This window comes from Diabrotica virgifera, chromosome 8 (assembly GCF_917563875.1).
Source record: "Diabrotica virgifera virgifera chromosome 8, PGI_DIABVI_V3a".
Taxonomy (NCBI): domain Eukaryota; kingdom Metazoa; phylum Arthropoda; class Insecta; order Coleoptera; family Chrysomelidae; genus Diabrotica; species Diabrotica virgifera.
The window spans coordinates 21254227-21273290 of record NC_065450.1 but is presented as its reverse complement, the minus strand read 5'-3'; the positions used below and the strand labels follow the sequence as shown (position 1 = coordinate 21273290).

Sequence of the window (19064 nt, the reverse complement as noted above, 5' to 3'; positions counted from 1 at the left end):
TCATTTCCTGGATTTCCTGAATTTTGCTGATTTCAGTTAGATGCATCATACGTCGTGTTCACTAACGACCTTTCAGGATACTTAACATTGGATTAATGTTTTCAAAGCCTAAAAACCATAACACACTGGTTATATAAACACAAGTACCTACAGTTCTTGCACCAGAATGACATTATTGAATTGGCAGAAGATCGAATCTATGTAGTTGTGTCATAGCTCCTTGTATTTGATTTTTTTTTTCTAAAAAAATCTTAAAAGAATTATATGTAATAACGTGATATTTTAGGTATTGTCGATGCAGCAAATGTTAGTGCCGCGGTTTTCCATTTTTTAAATTATAATTGAGCGTTTTTTTTTAACTAAATGTTGCTTTTGCTGAGATCAAGTTTATATTCTTTATATCCGCATGCGTGAAAATGCGAAAAGTCTTGTGCAGCTCTAGCAGTACTTGTTATGGTTCTTCCTCAGTTTTCTAAAGGCGCTTCATTAGCAGTGGAAGATCTCGACATTTTCATTTTTTTTGTCTGTGTCATTCGAACTGACAAGAACCTTGTGCTTTATTCGAGCAAAGAAACCATGTTGCTCTTTAAGTATTTAATATGAATCTAATATCATCGCCTTAGGGTCACTTTACTTACCTGAAATGTATCCACAAAACCATATATTTTGATGTCATCATGACAACTAATGTATTATTTTCATTTACTATACGGAATGCACTGAGGATGATATATGTGAATAAGTAATGAAATAACCCAAGGTTTCACAATTAAGAAAGGTTTAAAACAAGGATACTGTCTGTATCTCGCATTTTTCAAGATATATCTCGAGAGGGTAATAAGAACATAAGAGGAAATTCCATGAGACGGGAGTCTCCTTGGGTAACAACGCATTTTATACTATGTCATATAGATGATCAAAGAGTGTTGGTGGAAGAATATGATAAGCTACAGTATATTACATGAAAACTCATACAAAAATATAAAGAGAGGGGTTTTAAAAGCGAATATGGATAAAACTAAATACATACGTGTTCATTGGAGGAAAACAGCAGTACCTACAGCTGCAGTAGCGGTACATTAGAGGAAGTCATATGATATAGTGATGCTCAGTGTAGGGGAGCTATCTCGCATCCAGTAGTATTCTAAATATCACCAAACGATATCAAAGGACACTAAAAGAAACATTTACAATAATAGAAATAAAAGTTTAGTTACGTACCACTCAGCAGTGTTACAAATGAATAATCCTACAGAGAAACTTGATTTCTGGCGACGTTCATCAGGAAAGTCAAGGCGAGAAAGAATAACAAATGAGAGACATAAGAGAAATTATGGGTGCAAAACACACATTAGCAGACTAGGTTAAAAAACATTTAATCGAGTTTGTCCATCTACAGAGAATCGCTGTGGAGGGGAAAGAGAGGAAGACATAGACGAAGTTGGCGAGAGGGTATCGATTAGGAGATGCAGAAGAGAAATATGGAAAAATACTTTAGTGTAAGATCCGAATCTAGGTCTACTTTAACTCATTTGTTTACCGGATGAAACATTTTTTTATTTTCATGCATAGACAAATAATCCGTCTTGCATGAGTTGCCTTTCAAAATATATTATGTTCATAGCTGTCGTTAAGGGGGACGTAGTGTTTGAAATCAACATTTTAAGCACATTTTTATTATTTAATAGTCCAGAAAGCCACTGCGCATCCGCTAGGAAAAATATTCTGATTCGGATTTTTTGCACAATCTTACTCAAAAAGGACTCCTTTTTAACAAATTTGCATGTTGCAGGACCAAAAGGTGGTCAAAATTTTTTTAAACGTTTTTTTTTTGTTTTTTTCCTAAAATTATTTTTTTGCATGGAAAAAAGCTTTTTTAGGGTTTTTGGATCATTCCAAACAGAAAAGCTCTTTAGTGACTTTTCTCTAAAAATGATAGTTTTTGACATATAAGCGATTAAAAATTGAAAAATTGCGAAATCGGTCATTTTTAACCCTCAAAAACTATGTGAAAAACTGAAAATTTGAATGTTGCCAAGGTAGGTGGATATTCTTTAAACATCGATTGATGAAATCCCGAAGAGTTTTTTGCAATACAATATTCAAAACTCCTTTGTTTTCTAATTGCTAATCAAGCGTGCGCGACACTATTTCCACCGACGCGCGACGCGACGGTATGGTGCAAATGAAAGGAATAAATTCGTTATTTCGTAAACCGGCAACTCTAAGGTAAAAACCCGAAACAGGCTGATTTTTATTTTTAAGTTATGATATTGTGGCATATATGGTATACTAGTGACTTCATCCGTCTGGGCGTGATGACGTAATCGATGATTTTTTAAATGAGAATAGGGGTCGTGTGGTAGCTCATTTGAAAGGTTCTTCAATTCTCTATTCAATAATGTAAACATTTACATAATTATTTATACAGGGTGTCCAAAAAATGTTTATTAAATTAAATTATTTGACAAAAAAAGAAGTAGGACAGAGTAAAGTACTTTTTATTATTTTATGGTTACAAATACGTATACGTATCTATCTATCATAACACATGTAAAAATTTGTTGGCATATAGGCCCTATGCATATACTATATGGGTTTAGAGAATCATTTAATATGGTAAATTGTGTTTAAAAGTGTCCATTTAAGAAACCTTTTTAAGTTTGCTATAAAACTGCCTGCACTCAAATTGTATTTTAACATGGTTTTAAAAGCACCTTCACAGCAGCTTTAAAACCAGTTGCTTAAGAAAACAAAGTTTTCAGAAGGTTCTTATTTTTGGTTTTATTGACCTTTTTCAAAGTGGGCCCTTTTATACTGAAAGCGGTTTTATTGCAACCTTAAAGTTTACTTAAAAACCAAATGGTTTTAATTTTAGTTTTATTCTACGGTTTTAAAGAATCCTTAAAAGACTTAATAAACCCGTTCGGTGCTACTTGGGTTGCTAAATATTGGAATGGGTATTAGTCTAGGGCGCATCTGTTTAGAGATGGACGTTGAGAGGTCACTTTTTTGCAAAAATTGCTTGAAAATAACTTAAATAATAATAATTGAAGATATAAGTGGATAAAGGTCATATGTCACAATTTTTGAGAAAATTGTTTTATTAGGATTTTGTTCTTATAATATGTTGTTTTACCTTTTAAAATTTTAAAATATCCTATTTTTAGCTAAATAAAAATAACAGGAAGGTATTAAAGCAATATGTCCCACTATATTTTCGAATTCTAGTGGATAAAGTTATTATGTCCTAAATCGCATTTTGATATAATTCATTTATCCATGTAAAATGTGTAAATATGGAGAATTTTTTCTACTATTTTGAACATCTGCTAACGAACCTCTATTTGTGTAAAAAGCAAACAAACTTCAAATCAAAAGGTCAATTTTCGTGTTACGTAAACTGGATAAGAATGGACGAATTTGGCTTCTATCTCTATAAGACACAGATACTTTAATGACTACATGCAATTTCAGCAAGTAGATTTAAGAAGAAAAAGGACAGCACATCTAACCACAACTGAATATAGACCAAGAAGACTGGAAAATAAAACTGGTAGTTGGAGTTTGGAAAAACTGGGAAATTTAAGAGACCGAATAAAATTTGTTCCCGAAGAGTATAGATGGTTTTATGAAAACGCGATGGAGGAAAATAAAGAAAATCCCAAAAAGAAAAGAACAACCTACTAAGAAATATGTTTTTATTAATTTTACAGTTCGTATTGCAATTTTTTTTGACAATAAATGCCCATTTTTGATACTTAACTCTTTTATTTACTTAACCCTAACATTTTTTAATTAGTTTTACTATGTGGATAAAGGTAATATGTCCACAAAATTTAAAATATTTGGCTTAAAGTAACTTTTTTAAATTCAATTTAAAGTGTGAAAAAAGTAGCTTCAAATACCTGTTTAAAAAAGTGTAGCAATTGAAATTTATACAATAAATAAATAACTTGGGACAAAAGACACTAAAATGCTCATTGCTCAAAAACATTATTTTGTGACATATGACCTTTATCCACTTATGTCTTCAATTGGGTTATCCTCCCACTCAAAAAGGTCCGAAACATTGTTTAAATAATCAAAATGTCAAAAAATGAAGGAAAAATTCGAATTTTTTCTTCGTTTTTTGATTATAACTTTAAAAGTATTCAATTCCGAGAAAAGTTGTACTAACATAAAAGTTTCGCGACTAAATTTCCTATAACATAGAATTGGTTAAAAATTTTAAAAATTGTCACCCATGTTGCAAATAGCAATAATTGAAAAAAAAAACATCAAACAACAAGTATTTGCGTTTTACGTTTTTCAACCATTTTTGCTGCACTTAGAACCTTAACATTTTACACATAAAAACTATATGATAAAATAAAACAATACTGTAAAGTTCATTAAGATCGGTTTAACAGATTTTGCAAAATAAATTTTTCAATCCAGGTTTAGCTAAAAAAATTCATTTTTTCAAAATGTTGCTGGACTGAAAATAAAGCAGATAGCAAGTTGATTTTTTATTACGTATAGAAGAGTACCGTACCTTCCATTTGTTATTTTCAGAATTAAAATCGATTAACTACCACGGCGTCAGGATTTTTTTAAATAAACATTAATTTTTGGTGCTACGCGCAGGACAGCGGTGTTCGATTCACACAAGTTGATTTCCACCAAAATTTCTTCCAATCTTTATCTAATATATTATTTTTGTTACTCTATATTTTGTTGTATTTTAATATTTTAATTCTACAAAAATTAAACTAATTTGATTATTGTTTGTGAAATATTGTTTAAACATTTGCATATGTTTAAAAATAATAAATTTTTATTCTCTAAGTTAAAATATATGAACAAAGAAAAAAAAGCTAAACAATTGCTAAAAAAAGTGTTATTTCAAAGGACAGTATACGTGTTTTTATTTTGCAATAAACAAATTTATTTATTTATATGGAAATGTACTAAAAATTAAAATGAATCAATCATTATCAAAGGTCATTGGAATGCCCAATAACAGCAAACTATCCGCTGTCCTGCGCGTAGCACCAAAAATTAATGTTTATTTAAAAAAATTCCTAATTCCTGACGCCGTGGTGGTTAACCGAGTTTAATTTTGAAAATTGCCAATCAAAGGTACAGTATTGTTCCATATGTAAAAAAAATTCAACTTGCTGACTGCTTTATTTTCAGTCCTGTAACATTTTCAAAAAATGAATTTTTTTTGTGAAATCTGGATTTCAAAATTTATTTTGCAAAATCTGTTGACGCGATCTCAATGGAATTCACAGTGTTTTTTTAATATATCATATAGTTTTTCTGGATAAAATATGAAGGTCCTAAGTGTACCATAAATGGTTGAAAAATGTAAAATGCAAATACTTGTTTTTTTATGTTTTTTTCGAAATTATTGCTATTTTGCAACAAGGGTGACAATTTTTAAAAATTTTAACCAATCCTATATTGTAGACAATTTAATTGCACAACTTTTATGTTAGTAAAACTTTTCTCAGAAATGAATACTTTTAAAGCTATAATCAAAAAACAAAGAAAAAAATCGAATTTTTCCTTAATTTTTTGACATTTTGATTGTTTAAACAATGTTCCGGGCTTTTTGAGTGGGAGGATAACTCAAGTATTATTATTTGAGTTATTTTCAAGCAATTTCTGCAAAAAAATTTGAGTCACCTTTCAACGTCCAAATGTACTATTTTTACAAATGCGTCCTGGTCTATATCTGTTCAAGCTGATGTGGAATTGGTCTTATTGCTGAATCCAGGTTAGGATATGTTCACGACGTATGTCGATTGTTACGATTAATGCCCTTTATATTCACAAGACATAAATAGCAATCGTCAAAGTGATTTTTTGGTTCCCTCCATACCATTGGAAAACCAAATTTAAACATTTTCGTTGTCCTTTCGTCCACTGTCGCAAGTTTTCAATATAAGTTTTGCACACTACATGTGGAGCTCAGGATTTATCTTAATCTCCTAAATGAACACCAAAGTAGGCCCTTTTGTTCATTTCCCCATTTGTCTTAGAATTTGTTAAATTTTTTTATAAACATATTGCAGTTATAGTGGTGGAATATACAGAAATGTAAGAATATTTAAGTATTTGCTAAGTATGTTATAATATATCTCGAAAACTAGAGCTGATACAAAGAAAAGGTTTGTAATTTTGGAATCAGCACAGATGAATTAACTAAAATTAGTTGATTTTTTTTGGCAGCAAAACAAAATTTTTTTTTGTTGGGCTGTAATCCCTTGGACATCCTTCTTAAAGCAACTACGGCCTGCTCTATGCTAGATAAACATACTGACCAATGGGCAAAAACTAGAAACCGGAAGACGATGCCTATACGCCCTAATATAAATATACCAAAAAATTATTTTTCTACGAGCGTGCAAAAAGTCTACTTTTCCGCACAAGTGTTAGTTTGGAAAGTTTTACTTTTCTTCCGCACTGAATTTACATACTATTGTGCTTTTAATGTCCAATTGCTTCGCATGTCTTAGTTCGAAGATAAAGTATAACTCAAAATTACTTAATATTAGGTAAGTTTAATATAAAGTGAACTTTTTAACAATTTTATTATAAAAATAAAAAATATATGTCTGTAATATGAATTATATCTATTTATTATTTACAATGTTTATATTGAACGTACAACTGGTTGCATTGTGCAAATTAATGACGGATGATAACAGATTTTTTGAGGTGGTGAAAGCAGCCGGTAGTTGGTAATTCTATCTCTGCATCCTCCGTAGTAACGGTCATCGGCATCGGTAAATGTTTGCTTGTTGAAGCGGCAGCTGATTTTTGACAGGATAATATTTGGTTCGACATACTCTTTCTTAATTCCGTGGATTCTTCCCTCTGCAACCGACGTTGATTTCCATCCACCCAATCTTTTAATATCAGTGATTCCTTCTCCACTGTCGGCCAACATCGTCGCCGAGGACCTCCAAAAACTGTGACCAGTATATAGTTCCGGATTTGGAGGTTTCAGAATATGCTGCTTTTTTAGAAGGAAATTTACCAAACATGTTTATCCCTACGCACTGAACGGTACAAACTCCTTTTTTGTAATGCACAAAAAACCGTTTATGAGAAGTTCCAAGTTTTCGCAAATTTGCATACTTTCTATAGACAGCTATATATGTCTTTGGCGCTCTATGAACTAAATAAAATAAGACGGCTCTGGTGTCCCTTCACAATGAATTGATTATTTATTATTATTTCGTGCAAATACCTATGTTAACATAAAATTTTCACCTATTTCGGTTTATTTTTATAAATATTTATTTACTTATAATTAAATTGTTTTCTATTACTTCCATTTAGCGCGCCTATGAGTATAATTGTCAAAATATTGATCTTATATAATATCAAAGATTACCACTGTTGCCAAAGTTTCGCAGACTTTACGAAAAAAGGTATGATATTATCTCCCGGAGATATATTGATGACGCGCTACTGTATGCTCTATACATTTTGACAAAAGACAAAATTTCGAAACTTACCTCAAAAACAAACACACACTGTTTCATGGCTACCAGTGACAGTTTAGCCATAACACTAAATGAGCAGTGTTCGTAATCGATTACAGTTACATCGCCCATTGTTAAATCTTCATGGATTCGAACTTCATAAAAATTTGATAGAGAATTAGCATTAAATTTGTTAATGTCTGCTTTTTGGAGCATATCATTCCTAAATCGAATAATTGAGACTCTGTGTAGGTTTGGAGTTAAATTTGGGAGTATTACCAGGCACCTACGGTTTAAAAATGATTCTAGATAATAAATTTTGTAATTATGAATAATAAATAAGCTATTATTAAAATAATAAAATTATATACCGGTGGCCAAACTGTGGCTCTTTGAAGGATTATTTGTGGCTCCCAATAAATGTACCTGAATTACTTTTATAGACAAATGTTATATTACAAATACAAAAGACTAAGCTTAATATCAGGACTTGGACAAGGAGACCCTTTATAACTCTTGCTATTCAATTTGTCCTTAGAATATGTAATAAGTAAAATATCATCTGAGCTGAAAGGAGGATTTGCGAATCGAGGATCAAAACTATTGTAGGCCTTTGCTGATGATATAGGTGCAGTCGCTCATTCTACAAGAGACGTGAGAGGTGTTTTCATAACTCGAGGAAGAAACAGGTAGTCTGGGCCTTCGAATAAATGACGAGAAGACGAAATACATGCTAGTAACCAAAAATCCAAGGCCAAGAGTTAGGCATAACATAACTATTAATGAACACAACTTCGAAGTCGTAAAAGAGTTTAAACATCTTGGGGCAGTAATCACAGATGACAATCATATTACAAAAAGAGGTCTCAGCAAGGAAAGCTGCATGGAATAGAGCATTATACACCCTATCATCATTATTAAGATCTAAGCTGCTAAAAAAACAGTCTTAATTAAGACTGTGCAGCCAGTTATTCGCCCAATTATTGTTACATATAGAAGTGAAACATAGAGTCTACATCAGTGGGAAATAAATCTTCTTCAGATGCAAATCCACTAACCGATGTTAGCGATCACATTTTCCATTAACTCTGTTTCTTCCAATATGTATCAAATATTGTATGTCGTCCGTTGCCTTATGTTTCGGAGCCAGGACATTTTCTTGCGCCCCATTCCTCTCTTGCCTTCAATTTTACCCTCGATTATAAGTTTCCGGGAGGAACTGCCATTTTTCATTTCGCATGATGTGGCCCAGATACGCCGTTTTGATTTTCTTGATGGTTTCGAAAAGTTGGCGTTCTTGGTTGATTATTTTAAGGACATCTACATACGAAAGGGACAAATATTTTGTCGAGCTTTCTCAATGCGACATTCTACTTCCCTGTCCGATGCCCAGTCTTCAAAAAGCCACGTTCTCAGGTATTTAAATTTACTTACACTTTCAATGGACTTGCTATTCAGTGTTATGGTAGCGTTTTAAAGTGCATCCATGTTTCTGAAGATGAATATGAATTTGGTATTAATCTCTAATCCCATTCTCTTACTGTATTCTCCCATTATAGTGGCAAGTTGTTGAAGATTGACTATATGTTGTCACAAATTAATAAATAAGCTACTGCGAAATAAATAAACTGCTGGTTTTTAAAAGCAGAGTTCTCAGAATGATATTTGGCCATCAAAGAGATGAATTGACAGGAGAGTGGTACTGAAAACATCGTCAGACATACCAAAGCTAAGATAAGATGGGCAGGTCATGTGGTAGATCAGAGGAAGACAGAGTGTTAAAGACGGTGTTTTTTGAGAGACGATAGAAGATCAATAGGCCAGCCAAGAAAAAGATAGAAGGTTGATAAATAATCGAAGTATCCTGAATTCGTAAAGGCTGCTTGTAGAATTATTTGCATATTTGGAACAACGATGTGAACCATTTAATTTCACTTTAAAATTCGTGAAATCCAAACAGTGAGGGAAAAATGTAATACCTTTTTTACACTTTTTAGATAATTGTTTAATTGCGGTTCGCGAAAAATTTCAAATTTTGAAAAATGGCTAGGATTATCAAGGAGCTTGGCCACCCCAATATAGCAAGGAGTTCTTCTTTAAGCGCCGTCTCCCAATCGGAGGGTGGATATCATCATCACTATCTTTACTATATCTACCGCTGCTCTAAAGAGTTCTTTAGAACTGCATTTAAACCAGTCCCTTAAATTTTTCAATCAGGACAATCTCCTTCTTCTTATACTCCTTTCTCCTCTTATTTTTCCTTGTATTTTCAGTTCTTAGCAGTTCTATCGCTGTTCCCTCATTATGTGACCCATATATTGTAATTTTCTTATTTGTATTGCGTTTATTTTTTCATATTCTTTGCCCATTTCTATCAATTCTTCCGTGTTAGTTTTCTTCTGTGTCTATACTATTCTAAGCATCCTCCTGTAACACCACATTTCAAAAGACTGTAGCTTATTTATGTGTTCTTGCTTCAATGTCCAGCTTTCAAGTCCATATTGCAGTATTGAAAACACGTAGCATCTCACAGCTATTACTCTTAATTCTAATCTAAGGTCTTTGTTGCAGATAATTGTTTTCATTTTTACAGACGCATTTCTTGCTATTTCTAACTTCTTCTTCTTCTTCTTCAAGTGCCATCTTCGTTCCGAAGGTTGACGATCATCATGGCTATACTCATTTTCGAAACTGCTGACCGAAACAATTCGTTGTTGCTACAGCTATACCATTCCCGTAGATTCTTTAGCCAGGAGTTTCGTATTCTTCCTATGGACCTTTTTCCTGTTATCTTCCCCTGCATAATTATTCGAAGCAGTTCATATCTTTCGTCTCTTGTAATGTATCCCAAGTATTGCAGTTTTCGTTTTTTGATGGTAAATATGACTTCGTTTTCTTTATTCATTCTTCTCAAGACCTCGACGTTTGTGACTCACTCCGTTCATGATATTCTCAAGATTCTGCGATACATCCACAGTTCAAATGCCTCTAATTTTTTTATATCAATCTTTTTCAGCGTCCATGACTCCATTCCGTAGAACAGCACAGAAAGTACGTAACATCTCATCACGCGAAGTTTCATTTCAATGCTCAAATCTCTTCCACACAACACTCTCTTCATTGTAGTGAATATGGATCTGGCTTTTTCTATTCTTATTTTGATTTCTGCTGAGCTATCGTTGTCTTCATTTATAAAAGTGCCTAAATATTTGTATTTGCTAACTCGATCGATAATTTCATTGTGTAAATATAAATTTTGGACATTTCGTGTTGATTTCGATATTGCCATAAATTTAGTTTTCTTTATGTTCAAAGATAATCCATATTCTTCGCTGCAGTCTGCTATCTTATTTACCAATGTCTGTAGCTCTTTAAGTGTTTCTGCGACCAGAACGGTGTCGTTGGCAAATCTCAGATTGTTTAATCTAACACCATTTATTTTAATACCTATGGATTGCTCAGAGAGTGTTCTATTCATTACGTCTTCGGAATAGAGATTAAACAGGGTTGGTGACAGTATACACCCTTGTCTCACACCTCGATTTATTTCAATTTCTTCAGTGGTATTATTCTCTACTCTCACTACTGCTTTCTGATTGTAGTACATATTTGCTATTAGTCGGATGTCTCCTCTCACTTTATCAAAGGCCTTGTTATAGTCTATGAAACACATGAATACACCTTGATTTATGTCAAGACATCTTTGAGACATAACGTTCAGTGCAAACAACGCCTCTTTTGTTCCAAGTCCATTTCGGAATCCAAACTGGGTATCATTGATGTCCATTTCCAGTTTTCTGTGTACTCTAGTGTGTATAATTTTCAGTAGTAATTGCACAAGAGCTCTAAAATTATTGAATTTTTCCCGAGTGACAGTTTGACAGTTTTATGTCAAAGTGTCACGAGGGCAAAAATTCTATATTAATTTTAGAGATCGAGTGCAATTTGTTGCGATTATCTCATGAATAAAACTGTTCAAAACCAAAATTTTATTGTAATTTATTTATGTAAGTACAAATTAGTACAACTAAACACACAGTTGTTATAAATATTTTACGGTTAAAAGTCATCACTTTTATAATTTTTAAAACATTAATTGTTATTAATGTCACTGAATATATTTTTTCGTAGCAACGAAGGGCATCTGAAGTAATATACTTGACGACGGGCAATTATCAAAAATTATCAATTTAATTTAGATTTCTGTAGCTTTCTATTGGTCAGAATCTCCTATGAATGAAATAATCAGGAATATTTTCAGTACATGGCTCATCAAACTGATTGTACTGTAATCACTACATTGTTTGGTATTCATCTTTTTTGGTATAATAACAAAGGTGGATAAAAGCCATTCTTGTGGTATTTTTCCTGATGTATAAATGCTATTGAAAAGTTCAACTAAAATGTGGATCGAGTCTTCTTCTATCAGTTTAATGATTTCCGTTGGTATTTCATCTGGACCTGGGGCTTTACCGTTTTTCATTCTTTTTAGTGCGTACATTACCTCCTCTTCCGTTATTTCTGGATCTTCGTCTCCTTGTATGTTACTTAGTTCAGATTGTTGTCTATCATCTGCAACGAGTTCTTCAACATAGTTTTTCCATGTCTTCAACTGTTCTTCTAGTTCTGTTATTATGTTTCCGTTGACATTATATAGGGTATTTGGCTGCTTACGTTTTTGTGTACCTGCAAGTTCTTTCACTTTTTTATGTACATTAAAAATATCATGTTTTGCCTGCAATTGCTCTATTTCTTCACATTTTCTTTTATAAAAATCTTCCTTTGCTATTCTAATTTCTTTTTTGATTTCTTTCTGTATTTATTTATACCTTTGTTCGTTTTTTCCTTTCATTATTCTCTGATTGTCCATGAGAAGAGGGATTTTATCAGTCATCCATCTTTGCTTTATTTTTGGTTTTTATTTAGTCAGAATTTTCTTCGCAGTTCTTGTTATCGCCATTTTTACGTTTTGCCATTTTTTATCTATGTTGTTCGTTGGCTGAGATGTTTCTTTTTCATGAAGTATTTTCAAATTATTATTAATACATCTTTGCAGTTGCTCCTTTACCTGCAGGTTACATAAATGACTGACGCCTATCTGGTTTTCTCCCCTTTTCTGCTCCAATCTTTTTAGTTTAATACTCATTTGCGCTATTAGAGGGCTATGGTCTGAATAGACATCTGCGCCTGGGTAAGCCTTAACGGATTTTAAGGAGTTTCTGTATCGTTCGTTTATCAGTAAAAAATCAATCTGGTTTCGAATTATTATTTAGCCATTTTCCTGGGGTTATTTCCACGTATAAAGTCTTCTCTTTGGTAAGTTGAAGAATGTATTAGATACAATCATGCTATTTCTATCCTGGTATGTATTTCTGTTGTTTGGTCGTTATTGTCTGAAGTCCAGGTTTCTAGATATTTGTATTTATTAACCCTTTCTATCGGTAAATTTGCCAAATGTATGTTTGTTTGTATTCGATCAGATGGCTCAGTGGGCTGAGGCGCACTCAATCGACAAATCTAGCGGATTAACGATCGAGGTTCGAGCCCCAGCCGGGGCTTGAGCCGGTTGTTTAAAAAATAAAAAAGGCCAATGTCGTAGTATAAAATTCAATAGAATCTACGATTTGGTCTGGAATAAACTGGTGTCTGATAGGCCTATGGAGGAGCAGTACGGCAAGGCATAAGGGCTTACATCCCTACCGAAGGGCGTTGACGCCTAATAACGGTGTATATTTGTTTGTTTGTATATTTGTTTTCTTTGACATTATCATGTATTTGGTCTTGTTAATACATTCATTTTTAGTCCATATTTTTCACACAAACTGTATGTGTTGTTTAGCACTAATTGTAGTTGTTCAGCAGCGCTTGCCATAATCAAGGTGTCGTTAAGGTGTTGTTAATAAATCTTTCGTTAATTATTATTCCTTCACTTTGAGATAGTAACGGGTCTTCAAAAATGGCTTCACTATAATAATTAAATAGTAATGGAGACATTATACATCCCTGCCTAAAGTAGCAAGAAGTACGACTGTTTTAAATTTAAGTATACTGTATAAAGCAAGTGAGGAGAAAATTGGTCTGTAGTTGAGGTTATTAGTCAACGAGACAAGTGAAAAAAAACTATTTCAATCTTTGAATAGAAGACGTTTCGTGCAGTATTCCTACACTTCATCAGTTCTAATGATAGTAAAGTTACTTACATATAGATGTATAAAACAATGTCATTACAACAGGTTTTATTATTAAAAGCTTAAACATACATTAAAATTTCTTATGCTATACATAAATTTAAAACAGTCAAAATAGTCACAAAAGATTCTTAGTGGTAAAAATCTTAAGGTTAAAAACTCATAAAATTAACTTCGAATTATGAGCGGGGAAAAATTTTTCGTTATAGTAAAAAGAATAATTTTTAATAAATTTCTTTTTGTATTAAAAAAAAACACAAAAAGAATGTAGTGTATATATCGTGTATAAGCAAAAATAACTGTAGTGTATTTAAAAATTACGAGATCTGAAGTTAGGGATGTTAAAATATACAAATTAACAGATAAGACTAAAAACCAAGATTTTCCATTAAAAAACCTTCTTGTGACATACTAAAGATAAACTAAAAAATCGACATATTATAAATGCCATGAAAATGGCCGCAAAGCATGCAGAATATTTTAACACTTACGCTGTTGCGTACGCTGCCTCTACTTGAGATGGTATGGTTGGATTAATGTTGCGGTATACATCAGGTACCAAGTCTCTGGCAGTATAGTACATATCTAAATTTTGCTTTGTTTTCTCTATACTATATTTACAATTTGTTAAAAAAAACTCGATCATAGCATCAGCTAAAACAAAAAAAATTATATTATTATTATTTATAAATAAAGATGGGAAAAATCCATAGAATTTGATAAACCTGCATATGTGTTTCGTCGATATGACCAAGGCTTTTGACAGAGTGCGATTAAAGGACGTGTTAGAAATAATGGGAGAAAAGGGGCCAAACCACAGGCTAATTAACCTAGTACACGATATTAACAAACAATGTAAAACAAAAATAAGAGTAGGACATTTGACAACAGAAGACATAGTTATAAACACAGGAATCCGTCAAGGCGATTCACTGAGCCCTATCATACTTAATTTAATAATGGACAAAATAATAGAAAACCTTCCCAGAACAGCTGGATTTAAGATGGATACACATTCTTTAGAGTCGTTTGCTACGCTGACGATGATGTTGTTATCGCCGATTCTGAAGACAATCTCCAAAGGCTGCATGCATTTAATATTAAAGCTAAAGAACTAAAATGCTCATCAACACCGAGAAGACTAAGCGCCTAATAATTTACAAAGAACCAATAAGGTGCAAATTAGAAATTTACTCCAAAACTGTCCACTTCGACCACTACCTTATAAAATCAAAGCTCAGAGCACGAATATCTAACGCAAAAAAGGTCGCAGAAAAAATGAGGATTGGTTCGACGAACAGTGTAGACATATTAACCAACAAAAAATGAAGCATCTAAGAGACTCCAGCAGCGCAGAACGAGATCAACTCTCGAATATTATGAAAATCTTAGAAGGGAAGAAAAGAGAATGTTCAGAAGAAAAAATAAAGAACAATACGAACACACTTTAAACGAAATTGTTAACTACCACAATGGAAAAGACATACGAAAATTCTACCAACAGATAAATAGCTGCAGAAAAGACCTCAAACCCAGAATAATAGCCTGTAAAGATAGGTACGACTATATAATTAGTAACAAGGAACATATATTAAACAGGGCGCAACATTTTGAAGAACTACTTAGTGGCAATTATGAAGATGGCGAGATGGAGGATCCCATGCTTCAAATTAATGAAGATGATCGGCAGCCACTCCCCACCGAAGAAGAAATTAGAGAAGCCATCTTAACACTTAAAAATAACAAAGCCCCCGGTTCGGATAATCTTCCTGCTGAACTCTTCAAAAACGGCGGCGACATCCTCTTGAAACACATGCATAAACTGATAACTACAATTTGGTAACAGAAAGAAACACCCACAGACTGGAAGTTGGGTGTACTGTGTCCTCTACACAAAAAGTGAGACATGATGGTGTGTGATAATTATAGAGGCGTTACTCTACCTAATATGGCATATAAAGTGTTATCTAACGTATTGTACAAAAGACTTCTCCCCTAGGCTGAAGAAATAGTAGGAGGATATCAGTTCGGTTTCCGTCCTAATAAATCAACAACGGACCAGATATTTACAGTGAGGCAGATCCTTGAAAAAACCCTAGAGTTCGGAGTCGACACCCACCACATATTCGTGGATTTCAAAGCCGCATACGACTCAGTTAATAGAGGTAAACTTCTACTTGCTATGGTAGAATTTAAAATACCGCTTTATCTTGTCCAATTAACTGAACTTACGCTCACAGGAGCAGAGAGCGTTGTAAAGATCCAGAACAATTTCTCAAGACCCTTCCATTGCAAAAATGGACTAAGAGAGGGTGATGGACTATCGTGTCTCTTATTTAACCTGGCATTAGAAAAAATAATTCGAGAGTCCCAAATTAATAAGAATGGTACTATCTTTAATAAATCAATACAAATTGTCGGATACGCAGATGACATAGACATCATAGGTAGATCTAAAGAATCTCTGACTGAAGCATTTCGGTCGTTAAAAGCATCTGCACAGCGAATGGGGCTAAATATAAATGTTCAAAAGACCAAATATATGTGTTGCACTAGGTCAAGCAACCCGACACCTACAAGAATAATAATTGACGACCTAGAACTGGAAGGTGTCGACACCTGCATATACTTAGGCTCGCTGCTAACTAAAGATAACAATGTCAGTGAAGAAATTAAAAGAAGAATAGTGCTCGCCAATAAGTGCTACTATGGCTTAAGAAGACAGATGGCCTCAAAAATACCTAGAAAAATTAAATTGACTGTCTTCTTCTTGTGGTGCTTTCTCCTTTAGCGGAGGTTAGCGACTACACTGGCAAATCTGTCTCTGTCCAATGCGGCTCTAAACAAAGATGTTGAATCAAGACCGGTCCAGTCTCTGATATTTCTAAGCCATGAAATCTGGCGTCTACCGGGACCCCCTTTTCCTTCAATCTTACCCTGGATGATCAGTTGCGCGAGGCGGTACTTTTCGTTTCTCATTATGTGTCCCAGGTAGCTAACTTTTCTGACTTTAATGATTTTTAGCAGTTCCCTATCTATACCTATTCTCCTCAGAACATCTTCTTTTGTGGTGTGGGCTGTCCAAGGTATTTTCAAGATTCTTCTATAAAGCCAGAGTTCAAAGGCTTCTAACTTGTTCATCAGTGTTGTGTTGAGTGTCCAGGCCTCCGTTCCATACAAAAGTATTGACCACACATAGCAATGCAGAAAACGACATGTAAGGCTGATACTTATGCTACTGTTACAAAATAAGCTTTTCATTTTGATAAACCCCTGTCGGGCTATCTCTATTCTCGCCCTTACTTCTTGCTTATAATCAAGTTGATTGTTGAACCAGCAACCAAGATATTTGTATTGGCTTACGTATTCAAGCTGTTGGTGTTTCACATATATTGGAAGAGGTAAATTTTTGTTCCCTGATATTTTCATAACTTTGGTTTTCGCAGTATTGATCTTCATCCCCATTTCTTCACAACTCTCAGTAACCCTATCCAACAGTATCTGCAGACTATGGTCCGAATCAGTCATTAATACCGTGTCATCTGCATAGCGGATGTTATTTACTCTTTGGCCGTTTATCATGATTCCTTCTAAAGAGCGCGATAAAGCGTTCGCAAATATTACCTCAGAGTAGACGTTAAACAGTATGGGTGATAGCACACCACCCTGTCTAACACCTCGTTGAATTTCAATTGGCCTTGACGTGTTACCATTGGTCTTTATGGTTGCTGTCTGATTCCAATAAATAGCCTCTATAATTTTAGAATCTCTTTTGTCGACTCCGATGTCGTTCAATCTCTCTATTAAGGTCTTGTGCTTCACCCTATCGAACGCTTTCTCAAAATCTATAAAACAGACAAAAAGGTCTACTTGCTGATCTTTGCACCTTTGTGCCAGAGTTTGAAGACAGAATATTGCTTTTCGTGTCCCCATACCTTTTCTGAAGCAAAATTGTTCTTGACCGGTGACCTCGTCACATCTTTTATATATTCTGTTCTGTATGATTCGCAAGAAAAGCTTCAGAATGTTATTTAATAGACTTATAAGGCGGAAGTCCTGGCATAATTTGGCGTTCTTCTTTTTAGGCAGTTGTATGAAGACGGATTCAAGCCATGTTTTAGGGATTGCCCCTGTATTGTAAACATTATTAAATAGTCAAAGAAGGAGGTCTAAGTGTTCCTCGTTGATTAACTTCAATAGCTCAGCTGGTATTTTATCTTTTCCTACAGATTTGTTGTTTTTAGTTGACGTAGAGCATATTCCAGTTCGGAATTCAGTATTGGAGGACCTTCGTCGTTTTCTTTATTTAATGTAGGAGGTTCTCTGATGTCATAGAAGAGTTCCTTTATATAGTCTTCCCATATGTTTATTTGTTCTTCAGGGCTTGAAATCAGTTTGCCTTCTGCGTTGGTTAGATTATTTGGTCCTTGTGAGTATGTCGTGCCGGTGAATTCCTTGAGTTTCTTATGAAGATGGAAGTCATCATGTTTTTTATATAAGTTTTCGATCTCTTCACATTGTTCTGTTATCCATTTTTCTTTTGCAATTTTTATTTTTTGTTTAATGGTTCTATTTATTGCTTTGTACATTACATTGTGCTGTTTGCATTTTCTTCTTTAATCCATTAAATCTAATATTTCCTCCGTCATCCATCTTTGCTTCCGTGGTCGTTGTTCTGTTATCATTTCGGTTGCCGTTGCAAGGACGTGTCTGATTTCCTCCCAGTTTTGTTCTATATCTTTTGCTCTGTCTTCCTTGTTGGTAATTTCTTTAGGTTTGTTTTTCAGCTGCTCTTCTGTTTTCTTTTTGGTTTTTTCATCATTAAGTTGTTCGGATATGCGTCTAATAGTCTTCTTTTGTGGTGGTTTACATATTTTTAGTCGCACTTCTATCTGCTCCACAACTGGATTATGATCGGAACCAATGTCAGCACTAGGGAAAGTTTTTACGCTTTTGAAAGAGTTTCGGTACCTTTTATTAACAACAATAAAGTCAATTTGGTTGCGGACGATGTTATGTTCTCTATCCTGTGGGGACTTCCAGGTATATAACCTTCTTGGTGGTAGTTTAAACCAGGTGTTAGTAATTACATACTCATGTTGCTGACAGAATTCTATCAATCTGTCGCCTCTGTCATTTCTTTTACCTAGTCCCCATTTGCCAGCCACTTCTGGCACTGGTTCATTCCCAACTTTAGCGTTAAAGTCTCCCATTTTAATGGTTATTTCAGTTTTTCGAACTAGTTTAATGATGGTTTCCAATTCTGTGTACCAGCGCTCAATTTCAGAATTTGATTTATCAGCAGTTGGTGCGTAAGTCTGGATTATATTTATATTCATGGGTTTTCCCTTGACTGTCTACAAAACACTAATAAGAGCACTAATATAAGCTA

The 19064-nt window shown here is 33.8% G+C and overlaps 1 protein-coding gene across 2 annotated transcripts in view; it reads right to left on the bottom strand.

Moving 5' to 3' along the window:
- Window positions 1-19064, bottom strand: part of LOC126890030 (clavesin-1-like) — a 102803-nt gene that overhangs the window by 70478 nt on the left and 13261 nt on the right. For both annotated transcript variants that reach the window (XM_050658842.1, XM_050658841.1), the window contains exons 2-3: window positions 14164-14326; window positions 7518-7770 (exon numbers count right to left, since the gene is read on the bottom strand). In XM_050658842.1, the coding sequence (XP_050514799.1) occupies window positions 7518-7770; window positions 14164-14326 (416 nt within the window). The remainder of the gene's footprint in view (window positions 1-7517; window positions 7771-14163; window positions 14327-19064) is intronic.